We start from the raw sequence: 13,762 nt of genomic DNA, 5'->3' as shown, positions 1-13,762 counted from the left end.
ATGTAGGTGGTGGAAGGTTTGCCACTCACCAATCCACTCATCCACCCATGCAAAGGCCTGCTTGTGTCCCAACAGCAGAACATCTCGTATTACCTGAGCACAGTTGCCACAAAAGAAGAAAAACAGTTAAGAGGCGCTTCAAGGCTGCGAGGCAGGAATCGCTTTCAGTGCTCTCGTTGGACCCTTCGCAGATTCAAAGTACTTTGTGTCCAAAATAGTTTGTATTCGCCCCCGAGAGGGGCGATGATTCACCAGTTGAATATCCGCAGCCTTCAGCGAGTAGTGTGTGAAACCGTACTTTCTTTTTTCGAAATGTTCTCAGGCTGACCTTGTGCACAAATTGCTCCACGCGTGTCTGCAGGCCCCACACTTCAAATTTGACGCTGACCAGCTTGTAGGAGCACATGACGGGGTCCTGCGTGTCCATCCAGCCCTCCTGAAGGAGGCCGCGTTCGGTCTTCTTGGACTTGAAATAGCGCAGATCCTAAAAGCACACACCCGTTCATTCAAACGTTTCGACATGCCACAGGACGGCGCCAAAGCACTCCTACTATATTAGCCAGTGCTTTGGTGCCATCTTGTTTCCAAGGAACTATGTCGAAGATTAGTTTGTATTAGACAGACCATCCCCCTGGCTGATATAAAAGTAGTGCTTTTGAGGAACCCCCCCCCTCCTTTAAATCTGACCAACCAATCAGAGGACAGGAAAATGCCGACATCATCGAGGGCCAGCTCACTGGCCCCGTGAGGACGAATCTGAAATGTGATTGGTGAAAGAAACAAAGTTGATATTGCTTGGGCTAGCATTCCTGATTGTGAAGGCTCTGGGCGGATTAGATCGACATGGCACCGAAAAGAGCCTGAAATCTGATTGGACAATACAAAAAACAAAAAAACTAACCTCCACATACATGTATCTAAAGCAGTATAGCCAAAAGAAATGTTACCAGATAGCTAGTTACTAGAATAGCTTGCTGGGAGTAAATTAATCCGCTTTCATGCAACAAATATGAATTATTTATGTTGGAAATGTAGGTCAGTGCTTTTGATAGTGTTCAGTCTTTCTCTCGGGATTAAATGTGACTTCCTAACTTGAAGCGCGCACACGCAGTTGGATCTCCGGACCGCAGGAGCACCTGCGTGTGTAAAAGGCCTCATGCTCGACAGGCGGGCTCTCATTGCCAAGTTGACGTGAGTTAATAAGCGGCCCCTCTGGACTCATTATGCTCTTGCACTCATTTGTTGGACTGCGGCTAACGCTGCGTCCCCGCGGGGAGAGCCGGCCAGTGGCGCGCCAGGCCTGCCGCGTATGCTAAGTGCCGCTTTGCTTTACCAAGCGAGGTTGCCGCTGTTGGTTAAAGCTCGCCGCTAAAAAAAAACCACACAGCAGTTTGGAATTTGCTTTTCTTAAAGGGAAAGTCAACCCAGGCATTTTCTTTGGATTAATATTGCATTTGTGGAATAAGAGTTAAGCAGCAAAGTCAACACGTTTTTAGCCATCTCAGGGAGCGGCCATTTTGTCACTTGCTGTCGAGTGAATATGTTACGAGTGAGGATAGGAGCTTCTATTAGACAGGCCACAAATTCACACTTTTCCTATTTTTTTTAACCTATCCTGCCTGATTCCCCCAAAACTAAACGTTTTGTTCTTTTGTTGTTTATTTTTGTCTTTTTTTACAAAATGCCAAGGTGATTAACGGTCACCTCTGAATCTTTGTAGTGGCGTTCCGGAACCTCATCGTAGGCGATGTCCACAAAACAAACCTCCGTTTCCTCGTCTCGGGGCTCGCTGCAAAATATCTGCATGGGAAGGCACAACTCAAACAGGTGACGACAGCCTGGTCAATAACGCACTTTCGACCTTTGACGGAATGTGTGCTGACGTGCTGTGATTTCCCCAGACGCACCCTCCTCCGTATGCGTGTGCGCGGAGTTGCTGCTCAAAATGTATCAAGGAAAACGATGACGATAACATGGTATTGATAAGGAGTTCAGAAGTTGAAAAATGCATCAAACTCTACCGGCCAAACCAAACCTTGCCTTCTTTCAAGGTATTGCGTACTCGTGAAGGATGCCTATACCAGCCACTAAAGTAAGAAATAAATAAAATAAAACTCTTGACATCGACATGTCTGCCTCGGCAGTAGTCGGTGCAACACTGCCACCGTTTGACACATTGTCACTCATCATGTGTGCCAGAAAGACAGAAAGGTCTTTGTTCACAATTATCTGTCATTGTGTTGATTAAAATTGTATGCATCATTAAGTTCTAGTGGTATTGGTACTTGGTATCGGTATCATTCAAGAATGAAAGCTCGGATGTTCGAAAAAAGTGGTATGGAACACCCCTGGAAACAAGAAAAACACTCACTTGTAATTAATGACAAGGGAAGGTGAGATGTGCCACAGCCGTTTATTTAGTCCATACTTATTTGTCATAAAATGAATAAATACGTTAACATGCAAACTCTTTGTTAAAGATGGAGCTTGCAGTGATTAAAAAAACAAAAACACTTTTTGTTTTTGTGTTAAAACTGTCTGGATGACATGACAATATCATTAAAATGTTTTTGGGGGAAAACGACCCCTCTCTGGAATCTTTTTATGCCTCACATTGAAATTTGTAATCATTATTGCGGAACTTATCATGACGTCATTAAAACTAACCAATCAGATACAAAAACCGCTACCGAGAAACTTGTCCGTCATTTGCTCAGCCGCGTTGTGGCTCACACACCAGCTCTTGCTAAAAAGGAGATTTTTCTACTTTATTGGCCGGTTATTTCACTCAGTAACACTCTTCACTCTTAGTAGCAACACAAGTTCAAAAGAAGGAATTGGAAAGTTCTCCACTTGTGTTTGTTGTCTGAAGCGTGGACGGCTAATTCTGGACAGCTGCTACCACCACCTGCGTCCGCGTGACCGTTAGCATCGGCTAGTTGGGTAAGCTTTTTTTTCTTTTTTTTTTTTTTTGCTTGTCGGGTGAGTTGAGCGCTTCTCTTCTGGTTTAATTGATTGTACTTTACAAGTTACGTAAGGCTAGAGTCAAGATTTTTGTGTCGATACGATACCAAGTAAACAAAGTGCCAGTATCGCTGATATCGATACCAATACTCAATAAATAAGGAAGATGCGTCATCAAATTGATTAAGAATACTAAATACATTTTTTCCCTTTTTTTACATGCACAATTACGTGTGATTCCTTTTGACACAATAATACAAAAATAAGAATATCTATGCTATTATATAGTTTGCTGTGTAAAAAGGATGAAAAAAGCAACAGATTTAATTGGGAATTAAAATAAACATGTCAAAAATAATGGCGGCGCTTGGACAGATTTTTGGTGGTTCAGGTGTCATCCGGCGGGTGCAAACTTGAGAATTGGGCCGGTGGGGGGGTCAAACTAGCACGCTTGCTTCAAGTGTAAAATGTGCACCATCTGTGATCTGTGAGACCCAACGCTCTTGCTGGCCACTGGGTGGTGCTGTGGCCTCTTTTATCAAAACTGTGATTTAGCATTGCGTAATGTGCCTTTAAAACGACACAGCTGACACAAAAAAGCAACTTAAGACTTGTAGTACTAGATTTGCAGTACTACATATGAATAAAAAAAATTATTGATTCACCTCCTACGGCCCTATTTTCCTGCCCAGTGCAAGTACAGCGCTTAAGTACAAAAATAGTTGTTAATGAAGTATTTGTACTTAGGAAACAATATCAAGTACATTGATTCAGATTTGATTATCTTTTTTTCTTTGCTAGGTGCGTAAATGATTTCAGAAGCAATGGCGTCCTCGCCACATACAGAAGGAAGTGAAAGGTGGCACATGCAAGGGCTTGCCAGCCTGCCACTCATCTTCCTCACTTTTCAAATCCCCATTTATGATTTAAATTAGTACTCCCATCCTCCGTTTCACGTCATGGCCCATTTCACGTTCACCTTCAGACACTTTACCAGCTCATGTTGGCACTCCAATTTCAAGGCGCTTCACTGCTTGTTCTGCCAAGCCATTACCTGCTCTCGCTAATACCTAAGATATTCCCGCACGGAATTACTAAAGTCCGCTTTAAGCTGCTTTGACAGAGAAAGATAGCCGAGAATTTGAGGAGAAAAGGCAATCAAATAGCCTGCAAGATCGCGAAAGCGTTGTGCAACTTTTTACTCACGTTGTCGTTGCTCCCTTTGTTGTCCTCATATTTGCTCTCTATGTGGATGGAGAACTTGGGCAGGAACGAGCACTAGCGAGAGACACACACACACACACACACACACACACACACACACACACACACACACACACACACACACACACACACACACACACACACACACACACACACAGACTTCAATTTTTAACAGCACCACCAAGCAAGATCTAAAAAAGTAAGTAGCTCTCCAAGTAACACCATCATGACCTACATGAAAATGTAGTCAGTGGGAGGTCTAAGTGCTCATCAAAAAACATAACATCATTCCTATAAAGTAGAATTCCTACAACGCATATTTCACAACATTGTCAGCCTCTGCAACATTATGCATTTGAACATTTAGTACTGCCCTCAAATACTGGGGCGCACGTTTTAATTCAACTATTTGAAATGTATTGCACATTTAATTGAAATAAAACATGCACCTAGCTTTTCATATAAAATGCAAATGTCTTGTAGTCAGAAGTTAAATACAACTGAACTGTCATTTTGGCACGTCGCCTAGAAGGCAAAATCTGTTTGTATTTTGGGGGGTTTTCTGCTGAAACGCTTGCAAGCGAACCGTCCAATGGAAAAACAATAATAGCACGGCAAGGTATATTTGATAATAAAAAGCATTCATTGCATCAGCGCAACCCTGCGAAAGCCACTCAAGCTCTAATGAGCAGCGGGAAAACACTTGACCAAACCTCTGTGCGTGAGTGCCACACCTCTGCCAAGGCCAACTTTAATTACAACATTTCGTTGTTTCCTTTTTTTTTTTTTTTTTTTTTTTTTTGCATTGGGTCTGCAGCAAGATGTAAACAGCGAATGTATATGGACGCTCCAGCCTTTTGACGAGTCTCCTGATCGTCATTCCGATGGATTTTTGTGTAAAACAAACCGCCTGAAGTGAGAAGATGAACCTGCTGCTGTTGTTTTTTTGTTTTTTTTTTCCCTATTGATGTTTTCTGGACGCCTTCAGTGGACAGGCTGCTCCATCTTAAGTCTAAGAGCAAATCATTAGCGCTTCACCTCAGCTCAAATCAATTAACACGTTACGATATAGCTGACAGGGGCTTAGGCGGAGCGTCTTCGCTGGCAAACGTCCTTCATTTGTTCATATTGACTCGCTGAGCTTATTGGGCCCAAAAACATGAAGCTCTTGGAAGATGATTTGTGTTCATCATAATAAAAATCCACGTGCGGATATGCAGGGATCGACTGTAGTTTGAAGTGGTAACACCACCAACCACCACTAGGTGGCAGACAAGCCTCGGTTGCATTTGACTGGGTCTTACACGGCTCTTTACTACGTGAGTGGGCCTAATTATTTTTTGCAGATTTCGAATGATATGCAGGGCAAACGTAGTACCTCAAAAACATTACAATTCTGAATGAGGTGATTTTTGTGAAAAATGTACAATACGAGTTTGTGCACTTAAGGTTGTTCAGCAGTTTTGTGCCATCCTTGAACGGTCATTTATGCAAGAGAGCCCTTGGACTGGGGAAAAAAAAAACAGTATGTGCTATATTTTAGTTTTTTGTTTCAAAGCCTTTATTGTTGGCTCAGGATAGTGGATCTTTCATAGATGCATTGAAAAATGTATGCACGGATTTTGTCCGTATTTAGAATGTCATTTTTTGACATGCATCTGGTTAGGAAGTGCGTGGTCCTCTGCGGCGCCCCCGGTAGCGCTGATGAAAAATGATATTTGTACTTGTTTACGTCCTTGCCACCGCTGCTGCTGTTTGATGTCACTTGAACAAATGGAAGCATCACTGTAGTCATCAATACCAACACGGATGTCACATTTCCACTTGTATAATTATGTAGCTTTATATGCGCAGACATCGGAACTACTCACCGTGTACTCTGATCAAATTCCCAGCGGTGGGCGTCGGTGTAATAAACAGAATGTGTGAAGGGGCCAGGGGGGTGGCAGGCAGGACGGGAAGAACAAAGTAAATAAAAAACAGTGTGAGTGATGAAGAGAAAAACAGCATTTGTTAAAAAAAAAAAAAAACCCCGCCACATTTGGAGCTGCGATATCATCACATGATTGATTGAACCGTTTATTTATACATTTGAAACGCTATTTCGTTCCCACTCCGTCACCATGACCAAAGATATTATCCTTGAAGAAGTCTAATCTGAAATATATGCATATTTTCCTACACATACGGTACGCACCTTTACTCCCAACATTGTCCCATTTTTATTATTTTTTTAAGGTATGACTTTTGAGTGTAATATTTCTTCTTCTTTTGTCTTTTCCCCAACCTTTTGTTGAGGGTGCTCAACGTTTAGGTAATTGAAATTTCAAAGTTGCGTCAGCGTACCGGTGATGGTGTACGGGTAGTAGTTCCAAGCCTTCTCTGTCACGTAGAAAATCTTGGGCACCACCGCTCTGGCCCAACTTGGCAGCTTGCTGGAAGGCACAAAACAAAACATGAAGACGTTGACAACAGAGTGAAAAAGGAAACATTTCAACATTTGTGTTGTTGATTTTTTTTTTTTTTTTTTTTTTTGGGGTGTAACAAAGTCAAACCTGGCAACACATTTTGCTAGCTTGGAAAGCTTTCCCCCTTTTTTTGTTGTTGTTTTGTTGCCCCATTTGTAAAGAACATTGCATTTGTGGGACGGGCACAGCAACTGCGGCCGCATGTGAAATGTGCCAAATGCTCGCTGCCTATGCCAAACAATTCATTCGGCTTTTGCTGCAGACTCTCGTTTAGTGTTTTTTACTGGTCCTCTGCTGGCCAAAGACGCACTCGCTGACTACATTTGTTCAGTGAAATTGTGTTGGTTTATTCCCTCCAGGTTATTGTCTTCATCTGAAAGTGTTTCTCTTAGCTGCGCTGCTTCCAGTACAAATATGTGGATGGTAGATTTTTTTTTTTTTTTTTTTGTCCAATCAGATTTCAGCCTCCCTGTGTTGCCATGTCAACCAGTAGTGCTGGCCCATTAACTTCAAGTACATTAGCAATGTGACGGTTTCACATTTCCAATTTGTCTTCACAGGGCCAGGGCGCTGGCCCTCGATGACGTCGGCACTTTCCCGTCCTCTGATTGGTTGGCAAAAACAGTTTGATGGGGAAACGACGTCCGTACGACCTGCGACCTGCGCACACTAAAGCCGTCAGCATCTCTGGTGAGTTTGATGTTTTTTATTTTTTTTATTGACCTGTTCATGTCTGTGTTATGTTATTGGGAAAATGTTGATTGTGAACAGCTCCAGATGTACGTGGCACACTTGTGTGCCCTGATATTGCATTTTTGAACATTTTGGATGGTTTGTAGAACTGCACTCAGTACCAAATGTACAGCCCACCGCAGATTCTGAGCTTACGTTCCAACGTCCGTGGGCAAAATCATGATTGATCGCCAAACATTTCGCCATGTTTTTTTTTTGTTTTTTTTTTTGTTTTATATATGCCGGAGTTGCCAACAAATGGTTGGAAGTTGTGGAAACAAAACAATAGCCTCCGGCAAAATAAGTTGTTTGGCATCGGCAGTGAAGGTTTGGCACACTTTTTATTTTTCACCTTTTTTTATGCATGTTCATAATTTACCCGGCACACATTTCTCTACTTTTGCTGCCGAGTAAACGTTCAGTGGACCGTTGAGAGGGAATGGACAAAATTCACAAATAATTGCCTACGGTAATCGTTTTATCCAAATACACCACAGAACAAACAAAAAAATAGGCAGAGGCACTGCAGAGCATCCAGCGGCGTAAAGTCTCACCAGAGGTCATTCATTCACGATGGCCTCTGTTAATGTTGATTACACCCAACACCCTGCAGTGGACTTGCTCATAAAAACGACGTGATGGACTCTTCATGCTGATAGTTGCAGGCACCTCATTGGGCGTCCCCGTAAAATCGAAATAAGTCATGTGAGAGGGTGAAACAAGGACACAGCGGGACTTTGGGGTTAGAACGAGAAATGTTCAAGTCACAGCTTAGGAAAAAAAATGAAATGAAAAAATAAATAAAATAAAGGCGATACTTATAGAACGTAACTGTTGATGGTGAATGGACAGCCCCATCAGAAACGGTTCTGAGGCTCGCTCCGGATTACTGCAGACTGAAAATAACGCAGGCGGCAGCCGAGTTACACACCAAACTGTCGTTAGAAGCGCTCCATGTTTCAATTTCTCTCTTAAATCGGCAGTGGAGTGTGATAACACATTGCTCTGAGCAATCCTAATGGCTTGATCGAAGTGAACGCCAGACCGGGCGGGCCATTGAGGCACTTCTCTCCTCGAAGAGAATTTTCCAGACGTGGTCGACTCGTTACGTGTCATTATGCAGCTTTATGCGCGGCCAAAGACACCTCGCGCACTGACACGCGCGCGCACTTGATTGCATCATTAAACAAGCGCAATTGTCCACAGAGGCGCGCAGCAAGCAGCGTTTAACCCTTTGTTGAACAGGGACCCACATTTATAAAATACAAGTGGACCGGAACACCCGAGCCAAGAAGAGATGTCAAATAATGACAATCAAGAAAAGCGTACAATGGAATGATCGCGCTTTCTAATGCAACCCAATCGTCGTTTTGCCATTTTAATCCAACGAGGATCTCGGGTTGAAAATGTGGGCTCAATGCTGGCCTTTTGTGTCCACTTGGCTTCCTTCCATGGGATTGTGATTCTGGTCGGCGTCTAGCCTCGTCTCGGGCTGACAGAAGGGCTCCAAGGGCACGCGGTCACGTGTGACAACTTCTTGATCCTGGGGAGGGAAACTGCTCAGGAGGAAAGTGGCAGATGGTTGCCACAACCCGGAGGCGTTAACCCGATTATATATATTTGATCAATGCAGAGGGAATTCCAGTGCGGTCCAATGCTAACACCTGCAAACTGTGTGGCTGTCCATCCGTTACATATCCCGGACTGCGCTATTTCACATCTGAGCATGAAGAGCAAAAAGGGGGTTACGTTTTGAAAACGGTACATATTTGATAGAAGTTAAAGTTTCAAAACTTTAAGGGGTAAAAGTAGCTTGAAAGAAACAACATCAGAAAAATGACATTGCATTAAGTTAGCTGTTTACAATTGGGATGGACTCATGACAGCATTGATACTCAGCATTTGGAGTTATATCATCCGTTTACAAGAAGAAAAAAAATCTGACCGCCGATAAGAGCACAATTTAAAGCTGTGTTAACGTCAGGCAACTATTTATTTACATTTTCACTTAACTGGATAAGCTATTTTGTATCCTGCTGTACTTGGGAACTCATTTTGTTGTTGTTGTTGTTGTCGTTTGAATTTCAATGCAAGTTTAACATTTGAGTGACTTTAGACATTTTGGAAAACTATTTACTGTTTTTAGGGAGCTATTTACATGTTGAAGTTTTCATTGAACTTTTTAAGACAGTTCGGGAGCTCCCTGAACTTTTTGTTGTTTTACAACAAAGATGTCTATTGTTTAGGATACAAAAAAAATCAATTCAATATGCTTGAAGACATTTCAACAACGTTAGGACTTGGAGGTTGTATTTTTAAACATTTTGACACCAATATTTTCCCTTTTACTAAAAATTCATACTGGCTGCAAATATCGTTTATCGGCCTCCTTGATTACTCATGATGGGGATCGGCCTTGAAAAAAATGTTCCATCTCTAATTTGCAATCCAATTCCAAGCAGTCGTGGATAGTAAGTGTGATTGTCTGCCTTGATCTCTCTCTCTCTCTCTCTTTACAAACACACCACACACGCACAGTTCTGTTCAAAGCACTTCACTTCAAATCTCCCAGAGGTCCATTTACTTTTTGGTCCTCGACCACAAAATCTCAGCGCGTTTGCCTGCTGTACGGATATCTTTTGATCTCGGTCTAAAGACGCTTCTTAGGATCGAGTGGTGGGCTGTCTGTTAAAATAAATAAAATAAAGTATTTCATTCTGCATGTGAATTTAAAAAGCACAAGTCCAGGGTGAAGTCATTAAGGAATTGGGCATGTAGGGAGGAAAGTGAGCAAATGTTCGACTTTCTATAAGGCCAATCTACTCATGTCCCAAATGGCAAATGTGTGCAGCATGAGACCGACCACTCTTCAGTATGATCATTTCCCCGCGAGGGCATGGAACACAAGACGTCTGCCAATTACCGCGCAGTTCATTTTGTGCCTTCTGGGAGGAGTATATGCAAATGCATTAATTTAGCACGCACAATGTGATTCATTCTACACGAGACAAATTGCTGTGGCTGATTTTGTGTGCGAAAAGCGGCGATGAGGCGACGGCGTCAACTTATCATTTCCGCTTCTTAGAATTGAATTGAATGAAAAGAACTGTGGTTGCTCGATGATGGGAAAAAAAAAATATGAATCACGATTATTTGGGTAATAATTGAAAACAATGATTATTCAAACAATCATTGATTTTTGGGCACCAAAGACATTTTTTGGAAACACTATGTAAGCTCCTTTTGGACCAAACAAAAATTATGAAATTAAAAAAGGTGCAAATATATGATTTCCTTGTGTAAAGAAACAGTGCGTTAGATATAAATGCATATTAATAATCGTTTTTTTTCGATTATGCCAATTTTGTAATCGTGGAGTGTAATGATTGTCATTGAATTTCGATTAATTGCATAGCCCGAGCCAGATGGAAAACTGTCCACTTCAGTTTGGTTGAGGCGTATTGGAGTGTGCGATGGGCATTGGTTGACGACGTTTCTTGGCCATCTGCAGTGTTGGGCCGGTCAGCGGCCCCGGAGGCCTTTGCAGTCGTTTGGAAACACAATAAACAAGATCAATGAAGTGAACCGTCACCGTCACCCGGACTCCACTCTCAAGTCGGAAGTATTTCGAGCAAGCAATTTAAGCATTCCTTTCGGCGGCCACTGCACACCATCATTATTACGTGCGGCATTTGATTGAGTCAACCATTTAAAACAGTCAATTTCACACTGAGGAAGCTCAGGAGCGCACAGCCGCCGCCGCCGGCCCGGCCCCATCACTACGCTTCATGCCTTGCTTCTTCCCCAAATGGTAAAAAACATGGCCGCTGCGGCGAGCAAAGCCGAGAATATCCTGTTCTATATGTGACTCGGGTCTCGGCTGTTGACGTGTTCAAGTGTCGCGCCGTCGCATTTCAAAATCCCCCCCCTGACGTTTTTACGAGTGGCGGTCTAAATCGCAACGGTTGTTTTCATTAGAGCACACAAGAAGTGACTCCAACCCGTCTGCTCGGGAGCAACCGAGAAAGGCGGAGGCGTAAAGTCGAGCGTTTTTAATTGTCGGTTTGAAGGCGGATTGTGGCGTTGGAAGCGGAGGAGACTCACTTGTTGAGGTAGATGCGCTTCTCGGTGAACTGGCCCGATCCGTGCTCGGGGTCCTCGTAGGGCTCGTTCTGCACCACCTCCACCCCCTCGCCGCGTTCGCTCTGTTCGTTGCTGTGCTTGCTGATCATGTACAGCTGCCCGATGCGGTACTGCAAGACAGCGCGGCAGACAAAGAGGTGAAAAGATAATTGCTCGATCCATCCTTCCGTCCAGTTCGGACGGTGAAGGTCATCCTGACTGACAGATAAGAGCAAACCACCTTGGATTCCATTGAAAGGAAGCAGCGCCGGCTGGCAGCAAAACGTTCTTGCCCAAGGTTGACCCGATACGGTGTTACCTTTTAGTTATCGGCAGTAGAACAACGGTCTGTTTCGGATTTGAGGGGTGTGGCCTAGCAAGTGACATGAGGAGCCGGAGTCCGGTTGTGTGAGTGTCCGGGCGTGAGCTGTGGCCTATAGCAGTTCCTTGCGGGAAGTCTCATTTTGTATTTGTCCTGTTAATTAAATGTCTGAAAGAATTTGGGCCAGCAACATAAAGCCCCCCCCCCCCCAAAAATGGGAGCACATGTAAGCCAAGGTAGCCCTGTAATGTTAGAAAGCTCGTAAAGCTAAATTACCACAGGCAAAGTGAAGGAACAATTTTCTGTTGATGCCACGAGGGAGGGCCACCAGAGCAAAGGAAAGCCGCGCAGATGAACAGCTGTCTGCCCAATCCTGAATTCGCACCAGACGACACAATAGTAACCTTCATTTGGAAGAGCCCGCTCCCCTTCCATTCATCACTCACTGGCCCACTTGGCCCCGCGACAAACTCGTACTAGCCCTCATGACAGGCCGGAATGCAGAGTCAGGCGGCAACTATTTTCCATACATTTGAAGCAAGCGTTGCAGTGAGATGGAGAATCCGGACCGCTCGTACGCCTATTTGCAGGCCTGAGAAATGGATACAGCGCTCGGCAGGAATGCCGAGGGCTCATACGGGCGCGCGCACGCACAATTCGGAGTGCCAACGGAGGATCGCTTTGTTAAGCTCGTGGAAAAAAAAGACAACACCCCTCCGGTGCAGGTTCCAGGTTTTTTTTGGACAGTTTATAACTTTATTTCTGTCTCTCAATTATTTTGGGTGCAATTCCACTGTTGAGCACTGGATGGCGGCAGACAAACGAAACTGCAAGTATATCAGCGCAGCCTAGTTTTTGTTGAAAATGACACGAGTCGACAGAAAATTTGAATCCTAGATGGCTTTATGTGTCTATCAAGGTATTTTTTGGTCATTTAAATGCGGCTGGCACATGAGATCTGTGAGATTTTCGTTTTTAAATTTGACCGATAAAAGCTTGCGCAATACGGATTTGACCATACGTTGTAATTTATCGCTACGGTGCTTCAGAAAAAAAATCCACTTGTTGCTGAACCTAACTCTTCATTGAGAAATATTACATATTATATTATTATCATGAAAACCTGATGATCTAGAGGAAAAAAACCCGGCAGATTGGTAATCACCGGGTAAAAATAATCTAGAAAAGTTTGTAAATCTTGTAAAGAAAGCGACGGTTCAACATCTTTTAGTTTGGAAAAAACGAGATGTGTTTACTGTAAACATATTGCGTCATCGGTACACCCTTGCTTGTACGCTGCACTTGCGCCCTCTCGGTATTTGTTTTTAAATGTGTTATTTTAAAAGTGCGTTTAAAGACCTTTAAAACCATGCCTAGAGAGAATTAAAAAGGGTATTTCACTTGTGGTGGTCTGGAACGCTCCCCGGGAATGGAGAGAGTGGAAATGTGATCACGTGGCGGAAAATCAATCCGGCCAAGAAGCCACGGGGCGCGAGTTCGTATATCACAATGCCATCACAATTTTCCATCTGACTGTCAGGTGAGGAAAGTGACGCTGGAATTTGGAAGGCGCTGCGTTGCTCACTGAGCAGCTGTTGGACCGCGGCGTCGTTTTTCACTCGGGATGACAAAGTCACTGGCAAGGAAGGCGTGATTATAACGGGAGCTTGTGTTTGTTGTCACTCAAGTACGCGGTCACATTAGCATAGCCAGAATAGCAAGAGGAGCTGCCACAATGAAGGATGTGCAATCAAATACAGAAAACTGCAAATCCGGCTCAAAGAAGACGAAAAACAAGCTTGATCAAAAATCCGTTGCATTCTGTAAAGCGGAAAAAAGGGCAAAGGGTGGCATTTTCCTCAATGTGCTGTAGAGCAGTGAGTCTGCGGTAAACTGTATTAAAACTTAAGTTATATCATGTTATTAAATG

General features: G+C 43.5%; 1 protein-coding gene and 1 long non-coding RNA gene across 3 annotated transcripts in view; one reads left to right on the top strand and one right to left on the bottom strand.

The window, feature by feature from the left end:
- Positions 1–13,762, bottom strand: part of pitpnc1a (phosphatidylinositol transfer protein cytoplasmic 1a) — a 32,536-nt gene that overhangs the window by 1,689 nt on the left and 17,085 nt on the right. Inside the window, exons 2-8 of the mRNA XM_086056054.1 lie at positions 11,493–11,641; positions 6,535–6,623; positions 6,060–6,067; positions 4,171–4,242; positions 1,705–1,800; positions 329–484; positions 30–93 (exon numbers count right to left, since the gene is read on the bottom strand). Coding sequence (XP_085912180.1) covers positions 30–93; positions 329–484; positions 1,705–1,800; positions 4,171–4,242; positions 6,060–6,067; positions 6,535–6,623; positions 11,493–11,641 — 634 coding nt within the window. The remainder of the gene's footprint in view (positions 1–29; positions 94–328; positions 485–1,704; positions 1,801–4,170; positions 4,243–6,059; positions 6,068–6,534; positions 6,624–11,492; positions 11,642–13,762) is intronic.
- Positions 2,660–13,762, top strand: part of LOC147134015 (uncharacterized) — a 74,852-nt gene continuing 63,749 nt past the window's right edge. For both annotated transcript variants that reach the window (XR_015090156.1, XR_015090155.1), the window contains exons 1-2: positions 2,660–2,943; positions 7,217–7,346. This is a non-coding gene — a long non-coding RNA (uncharacterized LOC147134015). The remainder of the gene's footprint in view (positions 2,944–7,216; positions 7,347–13,762) is intronic.

Source organism: Filicampus tigris, chromosome 16 (genome assembly GCF_054856515.1).
Source record: "Filicampus tigris isolate MCC_2025a chromosome 16, RoL_Ftig_1.0, whole genome shotgun sequence".
In the NCBI taxonomy this organism is placed as follows: domain Eukaryota; kingdom Metazoa; phylum Chordata; class Actinopteri; order Syngnathiformes; family Syngnathidae; genus Filicampus; species Filicampus tigris.
The sequence above is the reverse complement of the archived record's forward strand: the minus strand, read 5'-3'. Positions and strand labels throughout refer to the sequence as shown.